This window comes from Amphiura filiformis, chromosome 13 (genome assembly GCF_039555335.1).
Source record: "Amphiura filiformis chromosome 13, Afil_fr2py, whole genome shotgun sequence".
Taxonomy (NCBI): Eukaryota; Metazoa; Echinodermata; class Ophiuroidea; order Amphilepidida; family Amphiuridae; genus Amphiura; species Amphiura filiformis.
This window is the reverse complement of record NC_092640.1, coordinates 47,686,257-47,707,341: the sequence shown is the minus strand read 5'-3', so window position 1 is coordinate 47,707,341 and position 21,085 is coordinate 47,686,257. Positions and strand designations below refer to the sequence as shown.

Genomic DNA, 21,085 nt, shown 5'->3' with positions numbered 1-21,085 from the left:
GTGTATAGAAAAAAGAATATTTGGAGATCCTAGGAAAGGGAGGGTCATTTGTTATTTAACCCCAGGTAGAGTCCTCCTTTTTATTTCATGTATATTTATTTTCATTTGTCAATATAATTATTTTATAACTCTTTTTATAGCCTTTCCCAATGACTCCCCTTTTCTATGTGGCTTCTCAATGAACCCCTTTTTTCTAGACTTTTATCATCAAAATGCCATTAGATAATGTAGACATATTCAAATTGTCTTATTTCAGCAAATTATATTGTAGGGCCTACTAGGTAAATTTTGAATACAAATAGAATTTGGCAATTTTTATTTTTCGAATTTTTCCATCCGATAACCCCAATTTTTCTCAATTTTAAATTTTTTCACAATTTTCCAAATACCCCCCCCCCCTTCAAACTTTTATGCGCAATGACCCTCTATTTTCATTTTTTATACCCAATGGAGACTGGTATAAATGTATCAGCATTTTTATAATCCAGCCCTGACGAATGGGTGGGTGGCATACGACATGTTGTTTATTTTTGTTTTGGTATTCTGTTTTGTGTCTAATAAACATGTGGCAATTTACATTACGTAATTACGAAGATTACGTTCCGAAACATGATAGGATATCACACCGGTTAAAACAATTTCAAGAGATTTATTCTAGAAACACTGATACCCTGAAGCCTCTGATGCGTTGGCCGTGTGGTGAACTGCGTTCAATACCAACGCTGTATTGGCATTGACACCACTACACACCACACTGGCTGGTAAAAAGTCAAAAGGCCCTTGCAAAATGCAAAAGGAATAGCTAGGAATACACCATAAAGGAGTTATTCTGGAAGTTGCTCTGGATATATATATATTATTTGACTGGAAAACAAAATATCTGAGATAAGGTATGTTTTCAATGTTTTGAATATGTCGATAAACTGGTTACCGACTTTGCAACCGTAGTACTTGTGGCCAGCTATGCTCAAAATCTTTGACAGTCATCGCAGGCCTATTGCAAGTTTCGGTTTTTATCCATGCAGGGCAAATAAAGGATATAGGCTACAAATTTTAAGGACATTCAAAGATATTTTTGAAAACTTGTTGCAAACTAAATAAATAATCTATTGTGATGTTTAGTTATTCACAAAATATATTGCCGCATGTTTCAGTGCTCAAAAATAGTTTGCAATATACAGTTTGATAAAGTTTCTAAAATGTTCGTGTACTGTTCTTTCATAATATGACCCGAAATGTAAATGTTATTGAAACGTTTTGACGTTATGGTCTAAACCAAAACACATTTATAACACCTTTATAACGACGGTTTTTTAAAAAGTGTTTGGGGTTAAACAAAACATTTATCACAGGCCTGAATGAAGACCCCGATGCATACATGTAATATCCGTGCACTCTTTTCGAATACATGTAGGCCTATGTCAAGACATATAGATTTGGTCAAGATCGTCCCAGCTTTTGACATATTTGAAGTAATTCTGTGAAATTGTAAAGTTATGGAAGATTGCAGACCTATTAAAATGTTATGGAACCGAATTAATGAAGAGCGCTCAATTAAAGGAATATTTCGTGATCCTAACATTTTCTTTTTATGCCATTTTTTCAATAGATATACAAAAGGCTTATTCCCAAAATTTCAGTTGATTCCGATTTTGAGTTTGTGAGTTACGCATGATTATGTGTATTACACTGCTACATAGGCCACTGTGTTGAAATTTGGAGATATTTTTGCTAAATAATCTGAAAGAATTTTTTTTTGTACATAATTAAACATAATGTAGCTCGAGGTTTCCAGTGCTATAAACATCTTTGAGAAAAGTGGGGGGATGAGGCTGTGGATCACAAAATGCCAGAGGAGAGCGACAACTTATTATGGGGAGAAATTTAGCAGAATATAATATTATTTAATCTTTGTTGGCAGAGTTGTATTTAAATTCTATTACAGTTGTAATAGGCATACACTAGGATCCACAACATGCTCATCTATCAGGGGCACTATTGGCACAGTTCTTTAACCCCAATACATTTGTATATTCATTGAATGACATTTGAAAATTTGGGTACAAAAACTCATACTTTGCAACTTGAGGCAATTTTTTGCACTATGATTGTTTAATTAAGGTTATTGGAGTGTGCCATTGGGATGAGGCTATTGCATGCACGTACTTTTACTAGCACGAGATAGTTCAACGGTGAAATAGAATAGTCAACTTTAAAGCAAGAATAGGCCTACTATGGTCTTAAAGTGACAGTTGAAATATCGACTCATCCGACCATAAAGTATGCAATAAATCATCTTGCACCGAGCGTGATGATGTGTCTATTTCTACTTGTGCAGGTAATAATTGGACAAAATCAACTCATTACCGAGTCCCTATCAATAAACTAGCTATTTTCAAGTTATCTATTTACTTGAAAATCTACTTAAGTACCTTTAATACGTTTTGGGTAAACAAAATAATCATTACGATGCATGATTCTTTGTAGGTGCTTAAAAATTGACAGAATTTGATTGATTATTGTTTTATAGGACAAATAAAATAAAGACAGATGTCATGTCATAAATCCATTATCCTTTCAGCAACGTGCTCCACCGTGTTTCAAATATCAAGTCAAATTTGATTCAAGCTCATCTTTATTTACCATCTCTATTTACCAATCAATTATGTACTCTATCCCTCCTCCTCTAGCTCTATCCCTCCCCTCTAGCTCCTTCTCCCCCCCTATCCACTCTTCCTCTCTCCACTCTTTCCTAAAGTATCCGATAAAGTATAATGCTTGCACACGGCAACACCAATATTATATTGACTGAAATATAAAAATGCCCAGCAACATGCACAGAACGTTTGACAGAAAACGTTTAAATGTCAGGTTATATGGCATAAATGTTTAAAATGTTTTAATAAAATTCAAAAACATTTTTGAAAACTTGGCGTAAAACGTTTTTTAAAACATCATTAGGAAACGAATTTGGAGAAAACCTTCTGTTAATAAAATAATATGCTGAGCAACCAGCCTGGGTGGTTCACGCTCCAGTAATTTCAGATGATTGAGCTGAGTAATACATCAAAGAATATCTTCCAATTCATGAAGATAATCAGTTTATCGGATCAAAAGCTTAGAGGGAAGGTCTTGCTGCTCAGCGAGTGTTTGTAAGTATCAGAAGGTTTTCTCCAAATTCATTCTCTAATGTAAAGTTATTTTAGTTTTGACAAAATGATTTGAATAAATTTGATCATTTACAAATTGTTTTAACGGTGGTTTTTTTTTGACATGTAACATAACACGTTTCTAATGTTTTAAAAGCACTTTGTGTGTGTGGAATGGGGTGTGTAGGTGTGTGTGGGGGGCATTGTTTGCATGGTTCTTGCTGCCTAACTTGCAGAGTACAATATTTCCACACCTTAAGATTGGGGTATGAACGTTTGGACACTGGACAGTATTTGCTATAAAATGTAAAAATTGTACAATTTGCACGCCAAAAATTCCTGTTTCAGTGTAAATTTCTAAAAAAAAGGGGGGATCATCGGGTGTAAGCTGATGAAACAAGGGGGTCGTTGGGTGGCAGATTTGCTGAAAAGGTGGGTCTATTGACGGGCACATGACGCGTGCCAAGATAATGCGAGTGCCCCCAGGTACTACCTGAATGGACCGTCAAATTGTATTAGGCTGTATCTATGGATTATGGTGATACAGGTTTAAAGGTGACCAGGTGAATAAGGATTAACAGGTTTTTTAACATGAATTTTGTTGAAAACATGAAAAGATTCAATTTCAACTCATGAACTTACCCCAAGGGCTTAAAGGTGATATTCATTGGAATACAATGTGTTAATAGAAAGCCACATAACGTCCCTTTTATTTTATGTTTAAACAAGAACTGTCTTTAAAATGCCATGGATGAAGATCATGTTTCATAAATAAATAATAATAAATTTCGGTATTTATATAGCGCCTTACCACAGATCACGGAGTGTTCAAAGCGCTTGCATATTTTGTGTGTGGCACAACTAGAAAGAAAATAGGCCTATCGGTATTTATTGATTAATACCACCAATGACATATTGGGAAATACTCAACTCAAGAATTTTCATGTTGAAAGCTGAATTGAAAAATGTGTGCTAAATAAGTCTACATTTAAGGGGGTACTACACCCCTGCCCAATTTTGTGCCTATTTTTGCATTTTTCTCACAAATTATAGCGCATTGATGACAAGTAAGATATGTATATTATAGGGGCAAGGACTACAACTACTGCACTGGAAATTGTATTTCAGCACAGACAACAGTATTACAGTCAAAAATGAGGGAAAACCAATATTTGATCAATAAATCAATAACTACTTGCCTTAATTGAGTTGCTGAATTTTCAGTGCAGTAGTTGTAGTCCTTGCCCCTATAATATACATATCTTACTTGTCACCAATGTAAAAATATGCACAAAATTGGCCAGGGGGTGTAGTACCCCCTTAACTTGCTGTTTCTCTTTCTGCCGAATTTTAATTTCAAAAAAATCTAATAACAATTTTAATAAATCATCCTTTACAAACCCTTTCGCTGGGATCACCATGATCACTGAATAAGTCTTTAAATGTTTAAGGGCAAATGAGTAGTTTTATTACACTTTTTAAAATATTAAACACTTCTTGTACAGAACAATAAAATCACTATTAAGCTTATACTGAGTTTATTTTATCAGTGATTTTGAAATTATGTACGTTATTATGAATAAAGTTGGTTAAATTTACAGCAACACGCTATAACGTGATAGCAAACATATTGTGTTGAATTCGTTCAGGTCGGATGCGTCACTTTAAACAAATCTAATTTATAAATATAATTGTGGTCTTTCACTATAAAACTAAAAAAAGTGCAAAATAAATTAAATAATAATCTTTTAGATTGTTTATTACTTCTTACAAATATTATCTGATTTTTTAATAAAGAAAGAAAAATTGATCCACGGAAGAACGCACTAATAGTAACCTGCGGTCACACAAAAATGGCAAAATTTGGTCTTGCAAATATTTTTAGTTTACATGCAGATATCGTGGTGACTAAATTTGACTTAGGCCCCTAATTATTAAAAGCACCTTCAAAACCAGACGAGTTAGGGTGTGCGACCCTCCCCCATGCCAATCCTAATAAATAAAAAAGTACACCTTTTTCTGAAAAAAAAAACACCTTTAATAGAAATCCGTCCCTTTTTGAAGTAAAATAACACAAAAGGTCCACTTTTGACCCCCCCCCCCCCCCAATAATAAACCATGCCAACGGGTCTGACTGCAAAATATCAAATGAATGAATCTAGGGACCGTTAACAAACACTTGTTAGGGGCCTGAAACAAAAAGGGGACCTTTAAAAGTTTTGCCCCTCCTAAGGGGGGCCCTGAAAAAATGACCACAAATTTCCCTGGGAAAATTGAGTTTATATGTTTTTCTATGGAGTTGACCCATATAATTTTCATGTCAAAAAAAAAAGGGGGGCCTGAAATTTTTCAGGTCTGAAAAAGGGGGGCCCCGAAATTTTTTGTAATATTACAAGATTTTCCTTTTATTATTAATCAGTCTTTCCAGTGCTATCTTTCGTATGTCTTTTTATTGTCAACGCTTTGTCAATTGATCAGTATCCCAAAATCCTTTGCAAATGAAAGCGAGACTACGTCATCAACGTCAGTGAACATTCTCTGCTGTGCAGTCGCGTTGAACGCATAAACATGATGGGCGGGTAAATTCCACACTATTTGGAGAGACGCGGATGGTCAATGTAATCATCCCTCTCCTAATTTTATGTAAACTAACCTCATATTTTGTCATTTTATGTTTAAATATTGCAATTTTTTGCACATTTTGTTGCAGTTTATTGTCAGATATGACCATAATGCATATTAGCTTCAAAACGATGCATTTCTTACAGGATTCACACCAACTTCGACCAATGGGCTATTCCAGAAAATAAACCCACCCCTTAACCCCGTGAGAACTACCTGCCGATTGGTCAAAAAGAAGTTTTTATTATTAATTGGACCAATCAGCAACCTTGTTAGAATAATTCCACCACGCAAAAAAATTGGGGTGAATTATTTGCAATGCTCTACCGTAAAACCCCGTCTACAAGGATATACCTAAGAAACGCCCTCAATAAAATTGGTTGCTTGTTGTATTTGGAGTTTGAGCAAATATATACTGGCACTGGGTGGCTATGCATTCCATCTAAGTATGTTGTAACACCAATCAATTGTATTGACATAATAACGACTGTTTCGTATATCAGGATCGTATAGCTCAATTGATAGAGCGTCAGACTTTGGAACTGAAGACATGCTGAAGAGAGCATGGTCCGGGCACCGGTTCCGTTTTTCATTCTCGTTAATTTTAACTTTTTGACATGTTCTTTTTATCTTTCTTCAAATCTACCTTTCTACGTTTAATTTTAGGTGTGTGTTTTTGTTGTTGTTTTTTAGTTTTTTTTATAGTTTTTTTTAGTAATTTTGTGGTTTTATAGAAACTAGTAAAAGCATTTATTCTAAATAATAGCGAAACCCATGTTAGACAGATGTGTTGTAACTACTTGTCTGTCCTCGTCTTTGCAATAAAAACCTATGTTGCACCTTTGTGCCATCCCAATTCTTTGTTCAAATATTGTTCTGTTGCCACATTTGCAGTTTTTTCAATAAAAAAAAATAGATGAGGAATAATAATTAATAGATATCTATTGTCCCATCAAGAATAGAGTGTCTTCAAAAACTTCAATCAATTCATCTGACAAAGGAAACTATTCTGGTCATTCAATTTTGTTTCGCTTGCACCTGTTATATCACAGGCGTTGGTAGAGAAGGCACACTTCTCTTGTCTTCACCGAAGTAGTGATGTAAACACTAACATGATTAATTACCATAGCTAGCAATGGACATACACTATTTTTTGTTCCACTTGAACCCATACTATAGGCTATTCGCTGTCGATGTGACGTAATTAATCGGATTAACTACCATAGCAATTGATGAATACAATTTCGAATATATAGCCCTGCACTTCATCGTTCACGTGGCACCTATGCATTAAACCATAGTTGTCAAAGAAATGCTAATCACTCGCCATGTAAGATTAGTATTTATGAAAAGAGTGGTATTCAATCTATGTTTGGTGACATACGCGGGTGATTAGTGCAATCTGCTTGATGGTAGTTATTGCGATTATTACGTCACTTCGACAGCGAATTGTAGTATAGACGAATCCAACAAGCCAAGTGATGGTCAGAATTTATTCGGCCATTATACGCTGGTGAAGTTGCGTAATTAATCGGATTAATTACCATAGCAATAGGTGAAAACAATTTTGAACATATCGCGCTGCGCTACAAGCAGGTTACACTCATCACCTGTACTGTGTATGTCTGCAATCATAGATTGAATACAATACTGGTCTTTTCAAAGATCTTACAGGTGCAGCATGATATGGTTCAATGAAGAGGTACCGCCTGAACGTATCAGTGTATAACGCGGTATATTCAAAATTGTTTTCACCTATTGCTATGGTAGTTAATCCGATTATTACGTAACTTCGCCAGCGTATTGAATAAAACAGGAGGATGTGAGTTCATAAGGGCAATGTCGGGGATTATAGGTCACAATCGATGTGGAGAGATGAGAGGTCCGACCAACAGCCATAGCGAATGGTTCATGTTCAACTAATTCCAGCGGACGGTCTGTGGCTAGTAAGGAATCGTCTTTGACCACATGCGCAGATCTGTCTCGTCAGGAAGATATTTAATATCCCGAATTTATAATAGGCCTATGCCTACCAGTTCCATCGTATAACCGATCTGCTAGAGAATATTTGTTACCATGTTTAATAAATTCGTATTTATCGTATAATAAAATGTAGCCAAATGTATATTATGTGTCACACGGTTTTCTGCTGAACCACTAACAGGCTATGTTACCACATCTATGACAATGACAAAGGTGAATTTTGATGATTTTTACGATCGTCCGGATGAGCAAATCACTGAATGGGTCTTTAGTTCCTCCTCTCCTTATCCTGCCAATATTATATGAATCAAAGAAAAATAAAGAAAAATAAAATTAAACAAGAAAAAAAAAGACAAAGAAAAGAAACAATAAAAGAAAAACAATAGAATAAATTAAACTAAATATGAAAAAAAAAAAATGATCACGAAAGGAGTCTTTAGAAAATGCAAGAAAATATAAATGAAAAGTTTGAACAATATTTTGTTTACAAAAGTTTGTGTGACCGTGATGAGGCTCGAACTCACCATCTTCCGATCTAAAGAACCAAAGTCTTATGCCTTGCCAAGTGAGCTATGCTCGTGAGATGCGAAATAAAGATAAAATAATACATTGTATACCTGCTTGTGTCGGTAAATGATTTGCTCAAATTCCATAATGATATAATATTGTGGAGGGCGCTAGCGTGAAATATGCTATCATCACAGTCGCTTCTATTCCTTATAGACGGGTTTCTACGGTATTCTGATTGGTGATTAAAATGAAGATAACACGTATAATTGACCAATCAGAGCCAATGTTAGATCGGCAGGTAGTGCTCAGGGGGTTAAAGAGGAGTTCGGATTTCCGGACCTTTTGTCAAGTCTTGATTTTTTGAAATCCACACTTTAATGTGTCTATACGGCGACAAAATCCAACAGAAAAATATTTCACAATCATAAATGTCCAATTAGGGAGGCTCATTTTGACAATTCCATTACCTTTCATTCATAAGCTTTTTCCAGCAACATTTTTTTTTTTTTCTCTCTCTCTCTTTCTTTCTTTCTTTCTTTCTTTCTTTCTTTCTTTCTTTCTTTCTTTCTTTCTTTCTTTCTTTCTTTCTTTCTTTCTTTCTTTCTTTCTTTCTTTCTTTCTTTCTTTTGCTTTCTTTTTTCTTTCTTTCTTTCCTTCTTTCCTCCTTTCTTTCTTCCCTTCTTTCTTCCCTCCTTTCCTTCTTTCTTTCTTTCTTTCTTTCTTTCTTTTTTTTTTCTTTCTTTCTTTCTTTCTTTCTTTCGGTCTTTCTTTCAGTCCTTCAGTCTTTCTTATACTTTCTTTCTTTCTTTCTTTCTTTCTCGATACACCTGACCGCACATTCCAAGAGTTTCTAAGCAAGCAGTGAATTGTCTCCACACAGTCTTTGATTATACTACACGGTTGAGTGCATAGCATCGTAAGAGCTGTGGAGCTTCTAGCTGGAAACTCAACTGGGCCTCTGTGGTTGGTTTTTGTCGAAACCTCAATTGTTCCCTTCATCCTATCAGAATTTTTGTAAATTCAATGAACTATGACTTTGCTAAAGAGCGCTTACAAATTTATTTATTTATTTATTTATTTATTTATTTATTTATTTATTTATTTATTTATTTATTTATTTATTTATTTATTTATTTATTTATTTATTTTTTTTATTTATTTATTTTTTTTTTTTTTTTTTAATTATTTTTTTTTTTTTTTTTATTTATTTATTTACATCGTTTCTTTTCATAAGTAAAATCAATAATTATACATTATATAGCGTGCATGTACTAAAACCATATAGATTTCAAGTCGAAATTAATTAATTTAAAACAATGACATAACGTATACTACAGGTCGTTTGTCCGGCCTAGCCTATTGACTTATGTTCATTTCGGGTGATCTTAATTAAATTTCATTGATTTTATTAGTTGACTGGACAGCTCATCTTTATTTCTTCTTCGATTTTCAATTTTCAATTTTGACCTCATCATATGCAGGCGATGAGCTTGGTAAATTATGGTCAACACAAACCTTCAGTTTTGTTATACTTAGAGAAAGAGAAAAAAAGCCAGCCCAGGGAGCCAAACATGATTAAGAAAAGAGAGTGAAAATAAATTCTCTCTTTTGGAGTGATCTGAGAGAAGAGAGTGAAAAAAGAGTGAAATGTCATGCCTTTAATAAAAATGAAATGAATTATGGTCAACTTTATTCTCAACGATTTACAAAATGATAGAATGTCTATACTTGAACACTTTTCATCATGGAATTGAAGTTCATGTTAATAATTCCACTTCTATTCAAAGCTTGAAATTATCACTCTTTTTTCTTTGGCCTTACAAAAAACGTCACATATAATTCCGAATCCCTATGTAAAAACATATTGCAACTAGAGCTAATTGCGCATACACATATACGCGACCTTAGCAATAGCTAATTAACTAGGCCTATGGCTAATTAGCCCAGCTAGCTATCTAGCATGCATGGATGTATTAAGGCATAAACAGCCAGCAGTAGTATAATATGCTGATTTTACTGAGAGGTCTTTTTGAAATGCACTGTAATTTGAAATTGACCATAGGGACAATGGGAGCAAGGTTAATTTGTTAGCTCACCTATAGCATATGTGAGTTCAAAAGGTACAGCAGTTTGGTGTAATTCATTGGAATATACATGTATAACTACAACAGAAGTTTGTAGTATCATATAATTAGGCCAAGTAAAATAAAAAACAGGTTTTGTAAAAAAAAAAGGAGGAAGAGGGGCTTTTTATTTTATATTTTCATGGCAAAATCGGTGTGAATACCCATAATTTGAGCTGTTTTAGCATACACAATAATGCCTGGAAAAAGGAGGAGGCCTCTTTTTATTTTTGTTCTGAGGATATAGGCCGGCACCTCTAATTTTCATAAAACCTTCCAAAAGTGTTTCTTGTATATTAGCAAGGCTATAGAAATATTTCTGCTTCCTAGATATATCTTTTTTAAAGTTATAACTGAATAAATATACGATTGAAGAAACCTCAAAAAGGAAGTGGGAGGGTACATGAAACATGTTTATTTTTTTATTTGGCCTTATAATTATTAATTATATTACATAATTATTTTCCATAGTTGTGAAATCATTTTGTTAACCAAAATTATTCAATATTCATGTAAATATTTCTGTGCAACTTTGGTCATGCGCTATTAGAGTGCGACTTTCTAAGGTATTTTTCTACATACCGGAAGTAATATCTGCATGACCTTTGACCCCAATGACCTTTGACCCCAATGGATGAATACAATGTGTAATGTTATCATACTATATTATAATTTGTGGAATGACTTAGCATTTTTAGTAACAAAACAGAAAATCACATCAGCCATAATGACCTTCGTATGACCTTTGACGGTTGACCTCAAGGCTAATGCATGTGTCAAGTGACATCATCTTGCTGTGTAATTCGTGTAAGGAGTAGCAGTTTTAGTAATAACAGGAAATAACATTTTCGGCCATAATGACCTTTCCATAACCTTTGACCTTGAGTTGGTCACGTGACATTTGTGCCACCAGCTATTGGTCCTGATGACCAAGTAACATTGTTGTACCATATATATTTGCGACAGCAGCAGCATTTTATGGTATTTGGTCATATACCGGAAGTATCCCTTAATGACCTTTGACCCCAATTCTGGACAATAACTTTTAGACACTGGGTATAGCTGATGCATGTACCCAAGTGCCATCATCGTGCTGTATAATTTGTGGAAGAAGTAGCATTTTAGTGAAATCACGTTTTTGGCCATTGACCGGAAGTGGATGACCTTTGACCTGAAGTTGACCATGTTTCATTTGTCCCCCACCCAATGGTCCTAATGACCAACTATGGTCAACATGGCTCAAAGCATATGGCTACGGTGGCTCATTATAAGATTGACAGAAAGAAAGAAAGAAAGAAAGAAAGAAACAAAGAACTTGACAGAAACAGACCTTAGCAATTTTGCAAATTGCTAAGGAAATACCTTCTCATTTGCCTCTTAGACTTTTTCCAGCGCCTACTTAGCACGGTACCAGACACTCCAAAACGCGTTCATACTGTGCCAAAACTGCCGTATCTTTCTTAAATCTTGAGGTAACAATCTGGTTTGCTCGATAAATGATAATTTGTTATGTTTACATTCAGTACTTTTAGCTAGATAAAAATACTCAAAAGTTCAAGAGTAGCAAATTTGGATTTAAACACAACATGTGTGAAATACTTTCTATGGAGGAAGGAGTCAAAAGTCATAATTTTTCTCATTTTTCACTCTTTACAAGGTCAGAACTTGGCAAAGAAATGGGGTATTGACCTGGTTCGGTTTGTATTTACAGATATAAGATGTTAGCTTTGGGAATAACACAGAACTTTGGTGATCAATCATCATTTAGGAGAAGCAAAAGTTAAATTTCTGAATTAGATCGACTTTGGTATTCCAGTGTGCGTTGCCTGTGTGCTTGGTCACTTTCCACTCACTGTGCGTGTAATTTGACTCTTGCATGCATAGACTGTGGTAAGTTCTACCACGTACCAATGAGAAAAAAAGGCATTATATTTGCAATATGTGGACCCCAGTAGCACGTAGCCTACCTTAGCCTCATAAGCCTATGTGCGATTTTGGTCAAATTTTTTTAAAAAACAACGGTCTATACGAAATAAATCAACTTAACACAGAACCGTTATTTTGCAATGTATTTCTGGGCAAATATGTGCAAATCTTCCCCCCCCCCCCATCAAAATTTTTGATTATTATGTTCTTTCACTATCATTCCAGATTTTTCAAAATGCACCAAACCAATCATCATTTACCATCCATCCATTCCGCGGTACTGCTAACATCTGTACTATGCGTAGCTTTCGTTGCGCTCTCATCATCAGAAGATAAACTTGTGACGTCATCATCATTTTGTCCGAGACATTGCGAATGTTTCACAGTATCGTACAGTTCTCCGCCACAGAATAGGCAACTCAAACAGTACATGTACCAGTATGAATGGGAAGAAGGAGCACAGGTGGTCGGTTGCTGGGGACGAGGCAAAATACCACAGAATGTGTCGCCAGGTCAGTATCTATGATTGAACAAAAACACCCAAATGGCTTCCAAATACACCCAAATAGCCCCGAAATATACCCAAATTGCTTCCAAATACACCCAAACAGCTTCCAAATACACCCAATAGCTTACAAATACACCCAGATAGCTCCCAAATACACCCACTGTATCATCAAATACACCCAAATATACCCAAATAGCTTCCAAATACACCCAAATAGCTTACAAATACACTGCCAGATAGCTCCCAAATACACCCATTATATCACCAGGTGAGTATTTTCCCGCCCAAATCAAAATGCAGTAAGCCTATCTACGAAAAATACACCCAAATGGCTCCCAAATACACCCAAATAGCTCCCAAATACACCCAATGTATCACCATGTGAGTATTTTCCCGCCCAATGTAAAAATGCAGTAGGCCTATCTACGAACAAATACACCCAAATGGCTCCCAAATACACCCAAATAGCTCCCAAATACACCCACTGTATCATCAAGTGAGTATTTATGAACAAATAAACAGGGTGTTTAAATTTCAAATGGAATTACCTGAATGCCTGACCCTATTTGAAATTCACACCCCCTCTGTGGAATATTAAAGCCATCTCTTTCATTAGTATGGATTTCAACTGGAATAGCCTAATGAACAACTTCATTTAAGAATTGTACTAAGGACTCAATACCCCTTAAGACTCGACTCGACTCTTCAAAAATGAAATGACTCAATCCAGATATACGGTGACTCAACAATGCTCAAGTCTTCTGCATCATGCAGTTATTGTTAACTACATGTATGCACACAACACAGGGGCACTCACAATAGGCAATTGAACCCTACTGGTAGCGCTGTATCGTAGCTATTGGGGATGAACTAGTTAGTATCATATATCAAAAAGTATAAAAGCTGTGATTTTAGTACTTTCTCTCTGTTTCAATTACTTATTCATTTCCAAATATCTGAATCTTCAACCCGGTACAAGCTTTAATAACGGGGGAACATACATTTTTATTAAAAAGAAATCCTACCATCTATCCAAACTCGCCGTGTTATTCCAATACACATTTTACTTCACCGGGCAGCCATTTTTTGATCGTATTTTGAAGATTGGCGTCATAAAACCGTCATAGGTACAAATTTAGTACTTTCTGTCAATCAATTATGGCTTATTCTCTACATGTCAATCTTTAAATAATTGGCATAGTCCTTATAATAACGGTACTCCGCCTTGATGAGTAAATGACAGCAAACAGCTGCAAACCAGTGAACAATATCCCAAAACTTGGTCAGTGGGGCTCCGTTCGTACATGTCAATTCAATAGAGTCATTATCGATTGGATTAGTCGTCCGTAGCGGACAATTCGGTCGCTCATTGGATCAATATTATCAGGTGGTAATAAATTTGCATTGGACAATAGATTACTATATAATGGTTTAGTACTGCATGTATCGGTTTAATCTTCAATAAGCGGGTTTATGGCTGGAAAGGTCACGGTGAATTCGCCGTGGACGTAAGTGCACTATGGACTCGATAAGACTCGAGCTATAGGCATAATTATTGCTAGAAATGACACGACTCTACCTTGAAACCCGGCATTGAAACGGCTCCTTTTACAACTACGTTTTATTTAGATGTATCTTCTTGTTGTTAACCACACGCGACCCACTTTTTGCCCGACTTAATATAGACCGCGACCCATAAACTATTATAGCGGTATACCCGCATATTATATCCAGGGGTGGAGGACGGGTGCAGAGTGAGACCCAAGTTTGAGTATTCCAGCTTACTAAACTTAGTAATACAACTTGATCTTCACAAATACAAACGAATTGCATACAATTTGCAATGTAGATTTATAAAATAAGACGCAGCTTGACCTGGGATTACCTCAACATGTTCAAAAGGTAAATCCACATACCCGAATGCAGAAAATGCGATTTATATGGCACGCCACAACGTTCAAATTGCATCGCGTTTTAAAAACACACCGAGTTTTAAAATGCACGTCGAGTTTACAAAAACGCACGTCGTGTTTAAAAAACATACGTCGAGTCAAAAAAAACCACGTCGAATTTTAAAAACACATGTCGAGTTGATTTGTTGATGTTTATGTTTAGAATGGTATACCAGCAAACACAAAACGTTTTCAAAAAAGGTTATAAATGGTTGTCAGAAAACGTTTAAATGTCGGCTTATATAAAGGGTATATTAAGAGTATAAAACGTTTTCATAACCTTAAAAACATTTTTTGATAATCTACTGCTCAGCAAACAAGGATTTTAGGCGCTAGCGTCCCAAAAGCAACCTTTTTCTAAAATTTTTTATGCTTTTTCAATTTTTGGCGCCCTTTTTTCTTTGCTAATTCGTTTTGCCGCCCCCTTCGTTTTTGCCGCCCCTGTTTTTGCCGCCCCTTCTTCTTCCGCCGCCCCTTCGTTTTGGCCGCCCCCCTGCTTTTATCCCGGGGGGCTGGCGCCCCAAAGCCCCCCCCCAAATACGCGCATGGGTATAAAAATGTTTTAATAACATTCCAAAAACATTCTTGAAAACTTGATACAACACATTCTAAACAGAATGTTATTTTGGGGTTGAAAAAATATTTTGCGAAAATGTTTGCCCAAAATATTTTCAATAACGTTTGAAAAACGGTTTCCTGACCTTTATATAACCGTTAAAAATGTTTTACAGAAAACGTTTAAATGTCGGGTAATATAAAGGGTATAAAAATGTTTTAATAACATTCCAAAAACATTCTTGAAAACTTGATACAAAACATTCTAAACAGAATGTTATTTTGGGGTTGAAAAAATATTTTGCGAAAAATGTTTGCCCAAAATCTTTTCAATAACGTTTTAAAAACGCTTTCATGACCTTTATATAACCCGACATTTAAATGTTATTAAAAAAAAAAAAAAAAAACATTTTAAGAACATTTCTGTGTTTGCTGGGTTCAAATATTTTAACATAATGTTATTTAAGTATTGACACAATATTTGGCCAAAATGTTTGCAAAAATAGTTTACAATAACATTTTTTGAAAACATTTCAAAATATTGTTGTAGGCCTAGTGTGTTTTCATACAAAACGTTTTAAAAAGATATCATGACCTTTATATAACCCGACATTTTAATGTTATCAAAACGTTTTTACCTAAACCAAAAGCCAAAATATAAACTTATTTAAAACGTTTTTAAAACGTATTTGTGTTTGCTGGGATAGTATCATGATTTTATTTCGTAGTTCATCATGTTTATGCATACCAGCCAACAGTTCTCTGAACGTGACTACCAGTCTACCTTAGGAATGCAATTGAATCACAACACTATATCCCATATGTCAAATCATTTCCTCTTATCAATTTCTCCATGACCATAATTAATAACCACATCATTTAGGAAAGATGGGCAACATATGTCACTTTATTTATGTCACTTAATACATTGATGGAATACTGCTACAAGAATGACAAGATTGAATGCTTAACTCTCTCCACGTGGGTGTTGACTGCAGACGACAAGTTTTTAAAAAATCAAACTTCAAAAATTTTAGAATTTTAAATTTTCATGACCATATTTGGAATCAGCATGAAAAATGCATTAAAATGAGTACAAACAAGCCTAGCACTGGTTCAGTTGTTCTTAAGATAGCTCATAATATCTTTAGAAAATGTCTCAAACTTGGGTTTTTATGTTGAAGCCTTATGGCTGGCACCAGAGGATGATTTAAGGAAGCCCCATCATGCATTGTAAAAGTGTTATCACTAGAGTTTCAACTGCCACTTTACTTTTCAAATCCCATTGAACTCTGTGCAAAAGATGTTGTTTTAGAATTGCCCGTGTGTCATTATTACCTGGTCGATTTCAGATCTAAAGTGATGTATGCATGAAGGATAATTCACACCTTCTGTAGATAACATAAAATGTGAAATCGACCAACCTTTTGAAGGTGTATTTATTGTAAATATATCTGTCCAAATTCAAATTTCACCATGCACGTGTGTATGCAGTGGGCGGGCAGTGGTGTCATGTTCACTCACACAGCTGTGCTAACCGCAAGACTGGCTGGGAAGTGCTTAAATCATCCTCTGGGCTGGCACGCAGAGCATTAACAAAAATTATGATCATATCGGAATATCCCGTAAACCTATGAAAATGACACCGAAAACACGTCATCGAATTAATACTGCGCTCGCTCGACTAATGTGCGCAATTAATTATGCCGATGTGCGCATCGAGGATGACGTAGATTCGGGTTTTTTGCAAAGGATTCTGGGAAATACCGAAACGGTGAGTTGAAAAGTAGCGCGGTCTTGAAAATAAATAACATTGTCGTTATATTTTCAAATATATCTCACAGATCGCAGCTACCTTCTACATATTCTAACCAATAGTTAACACATTGTGCAAATTCAATTTTGTTTCAATGCTTTTATGCAATATTATTCAAAACTCTAAACTTTTATTGAATAAAAGCAAAAATCATTCGAATGATATTTTATGCACTCGATACCAGCACATATGTGGCTATATAAACATACTTTAATGCCACCTTGGTATTGCCTGTGGACATGATGGATTACTGCTTAGCGAACACCATCTGGTTATTGGATTAGATGCTCGAATTCATAGATCACGATTACACCACCAGTTCATGAGTTTCAGTTCGCCAATTGTTTTTAGGCTGCCGGAAGGCGGACGAATGAGCGATTTACTTTATTTTATATGTTTTATAGGCTGCTATGTCAGTTGTTCAAACTGTGGTTTCATTTATTGCAGTTCGGTTTAGTTGCAGTTTCGGGACCATTCCACCTACAGGAACCACATGACCTACAAAAGTATATATGTGATATTTGAATTCTTCTACACCTTCGCTTGCTATGAAATGAGCAATGCGATTTTTGCCAAAGCTGACTACCATTCGCAAGATGCTGTGAACTACCAAATCGCAATACTTTAAAATAGTGTCAAACCTTAACATGTTAACTTGTGTGTGCGTCCCGGGCGCTTAATTTTTTTTCTGCAACCATGACGGGACGCAAAAATGCTATAATCCCGGGCTATAATCATATATAACCCATAGGAAAGGGGTAAAGGTATTTTGCGAGTTGCAAGTTGCGAGTTCGAGTTGCGAGTTGCGAGATGCGAGTTGGAAATCTGCGAGTTGCGAGTTGAAATTTGCGAGTTGCCAATGGTAGTTGCGAGTTGATTTGCGAGTTGCGAGTTGGCATTTGCGAGTTGAAATTTGCGAGTTGAAATTTGCGAGTTGCGAGTTGAAATTTGCGAGTTGTGAGTTAACATTTGTGAGTTCTTCTGAGTTGCGAGTTGCTTATTTTTCAAATTTGTCAAAATATACAGACCTTGTTTTCCCCCCCCCCCCCCCTATTTTATCCCCTATTAGAATTAGACCTTCATTACCCATTAAAACCAGATCATTTTAACATACATATGTGTGAGTTTTACATACAAAATCATCCGGCTTATCGCAATGTAAGAGACCCCATGTCACATGGGAAAACGTGGTAAATCGCACAATATATTTGCATAATCTCTGCTCATTAATCTCCATTTTGTAGATTTTAAGCGATTTTGGGCGATGTTAGCCATTTGATCAAAATTTGGAACTATTTTGTAAAAGTTACCTGAATTTGCTGTGGTTTATGAAAATTTTGAACGATTCATAGTGATCGGTCACAATTTAGCATAAGTTCCAGCAATTTGTAGATTTTAAGCTTTCTAATTAGCAGAATTTTGGCAATTTTACCGATTGATCAAAATTTGAAATAATTTTGTAAAATTTACCTCAAGTTGCTGTGATTTATCAAAATTTAACATGATTCATAGCGATTGGTCACAAATTAGCATAATTTCCGACAATTTTGCAAAATATTGGAGATGTGTTGCATTAACACTTCAAATTATTTTTATGAATAAGGTCCTGTTGAATTCCACATTCAAACAACATCTCTGAACTAGACCCAGCCACATGAAAATCTAGATGAAATGTGAACACGGAAAATACATGACAATGTGTATCAGTTAGGGTGTGAATGGGACATGTAGCAGGTAGCACAAATAGCACACAGGTTTCATACTGTTACATGTACATGTAAAATGTAGGATGTAACAAATTGTACACCTTTGCAGTCAGGCCCAGATTTACCCTTTTTCCGGGCCCTTGGCCAGGCTAAAGGCTAAAATTTAGGGCCCCTATCCGAATCCATGATGTAACCTATTCCTCATTCCAAACCAGTGCTTCACTCAATTTTTCCACTTTCCTTTTTTAATTTATTTTTGCACAACCCTTATTATTCTAGTCAAAGAGCTGAAATCAAGAGATAATAACACTGGGAATAACACTTGCACACATTGTAGCTGTGTACAATATACATAAATGGGATTGGTTCATATTCATCTCTATTTGGATTTTGGAATCCTTGATAGGGCCTATATTAAATGTTCATAACTTTTATTTTGAACATAAACTCAAAGTAAGTCAGGACTTGAGCCGGACTCATTTCATTTAGTTTTGCTGGACTCGGATTTAGCTCAGACTCGATCGGCACCCTGTTCTTGAGTCCGGACTCAGACACAAAAGGACTCGGCTTGACTTAGACGAGGTATACTCAAGTCGGTTTGACTCAGATGAGGTATAGACTCGGGTACAAGTCTAGCTAATTTATAACCTGTTTGTGCAGAAGTGGGAGAATCAATGATCCATAACCCCACTAGAACTCTTTCCTATGTTATAGGCCTATTATGGTGTTCTTTGAGCAGCTCTTAGAGCTCTGTCATGCCACCACACATGGCATAAACCTGGTCACAGTAAATACATTGTTCATCCCATTATGCAGTGGAATTGACTAGTTTCAAGCTCCACAATGTTAGCCACAGTCTGTGGCCCTCACACAAGTAGCAAGTGTGTGTCGCGAGCAACCGCGATGAATGCATCCCCGCTTGATAGTATATTCACAGAGCCTGAAAGTAGTGCTACACAATGTACGTGTACTTTTAACATCCAAAGTCAGCTGCAATTTTTACTTTAAAGATATAGGTCTTATATCATAAGGATTAAGGAGAAATATTTTCAAAGCAACTGTCAATACTCTCATATGTATAGTCGTCTTATGCCCATATAAATAGTCAAATTTAGGTGATTTCATTTCTGAAGTACAGTACAATGTATTGTGGGATGTGTGCAATTCATAAACAATTACTGGTGAGCATCAATTGTGACACCCAGATTCAATGCTTGCCCTGCTTTACCCTTTGCATATTCCTGTATACTTAATTTTCAATGTAGTCCAAGTGTTAACCATGCCATGTAGATTTTTTTATAAAAACTGAGTTGTAAGCAAATCACACATTATGGCTTTGAATGTAAAGAATATTATGTTGACATGTGTTGAATTTGTGAACAACTCGCAATTCAACTCACAACTCCTCTTAGCAACTCACAAAATTTCAACTCACAACTCGCAAATTTCAACTCGCAACTCGCAAATTTCAACTCGCAAATGTCAACTCGCAACTCGCAATCCAACTCGCAACTTCCTTTGACAACTCGCAAATTTCAACTCGCAACTCGCAGATTTCAACTCGCATCTCGCAACGCGCAACTCGAACTCGCAACTCGCATCTCGCAACTCGCACTCGCAACTCGCAACTCACAACTCGCACTCGCAACTCGCACATTATCCAAACCCTAGGAAAGGCATTAGGGTTAGGGTTAGCGTTAGCGTTAGGCCTATAGGGTTACATGATTACAGAATTTTGTGTCCCGTTACATGTATATAATATGGTTACAGAAAAAAAAAACGCGTCCCGAGCGTGCGTGCAAATGTATGTCACCAGATGGAATCGGTTTACACTCGCAGGCCTATATCCTTAAGCAAACTATAATTTAAATGTTATAATAACATCAATGTTGACACCGTCCAAATTATAACTAATTGATTATGATTGATAATTAATTTAACGTTATAATGTCCTATCATCACATCTGCTAATAACCACGATAAGCTAATGGGTTGACATGTGTTAATAGTGCATGCATGAAGTAATTAATTAGTCTGAATTCATTTTCCTTAACGCTATAGCTTTGACACAGAGCTTTGACACCCATATGTCACTATTATGGATAAGCACTAGAACTTAATAATAATTGAACGGGTGATGAAATAGATTTGAATTTAACCCTCATCCTGCTCAGGGACGCACTTTTAGATTTCCAGGGGATCGAAGATTATTAAAGAAAAAAAATTACATGAGCA

At 35.7% G+C, this 21,085-nt stretch overlaps 1 protein-coding gene across 1 annotated transcript in view; it reads left to right on the top strand.

Annotated features, from left to right (window-relative positions):
- The first annotated feature begins 736 nt into the window (after positions 1-736).
- The window catches only part of LOC140168459 (uncharacterized), a 32,255-nt gene continuing 11,906 nt past the window's right edge, over positions 737-21,085 (top strand). Inside the window, exons 1-2 of the mRNA XM_072191855.1 lie at positions 737-890; positions 12,539-12,825. Coding sequence (XP_072047956.1) covers positions 12,549-12,825 — 277 coding nt within the window. The 5' untranslated portion in view covers positions 737-890; positions 12,539-12,548. The remainder of the gene's footprint in view (positions 891-12,538; positions 12,826-21,085) is intronic.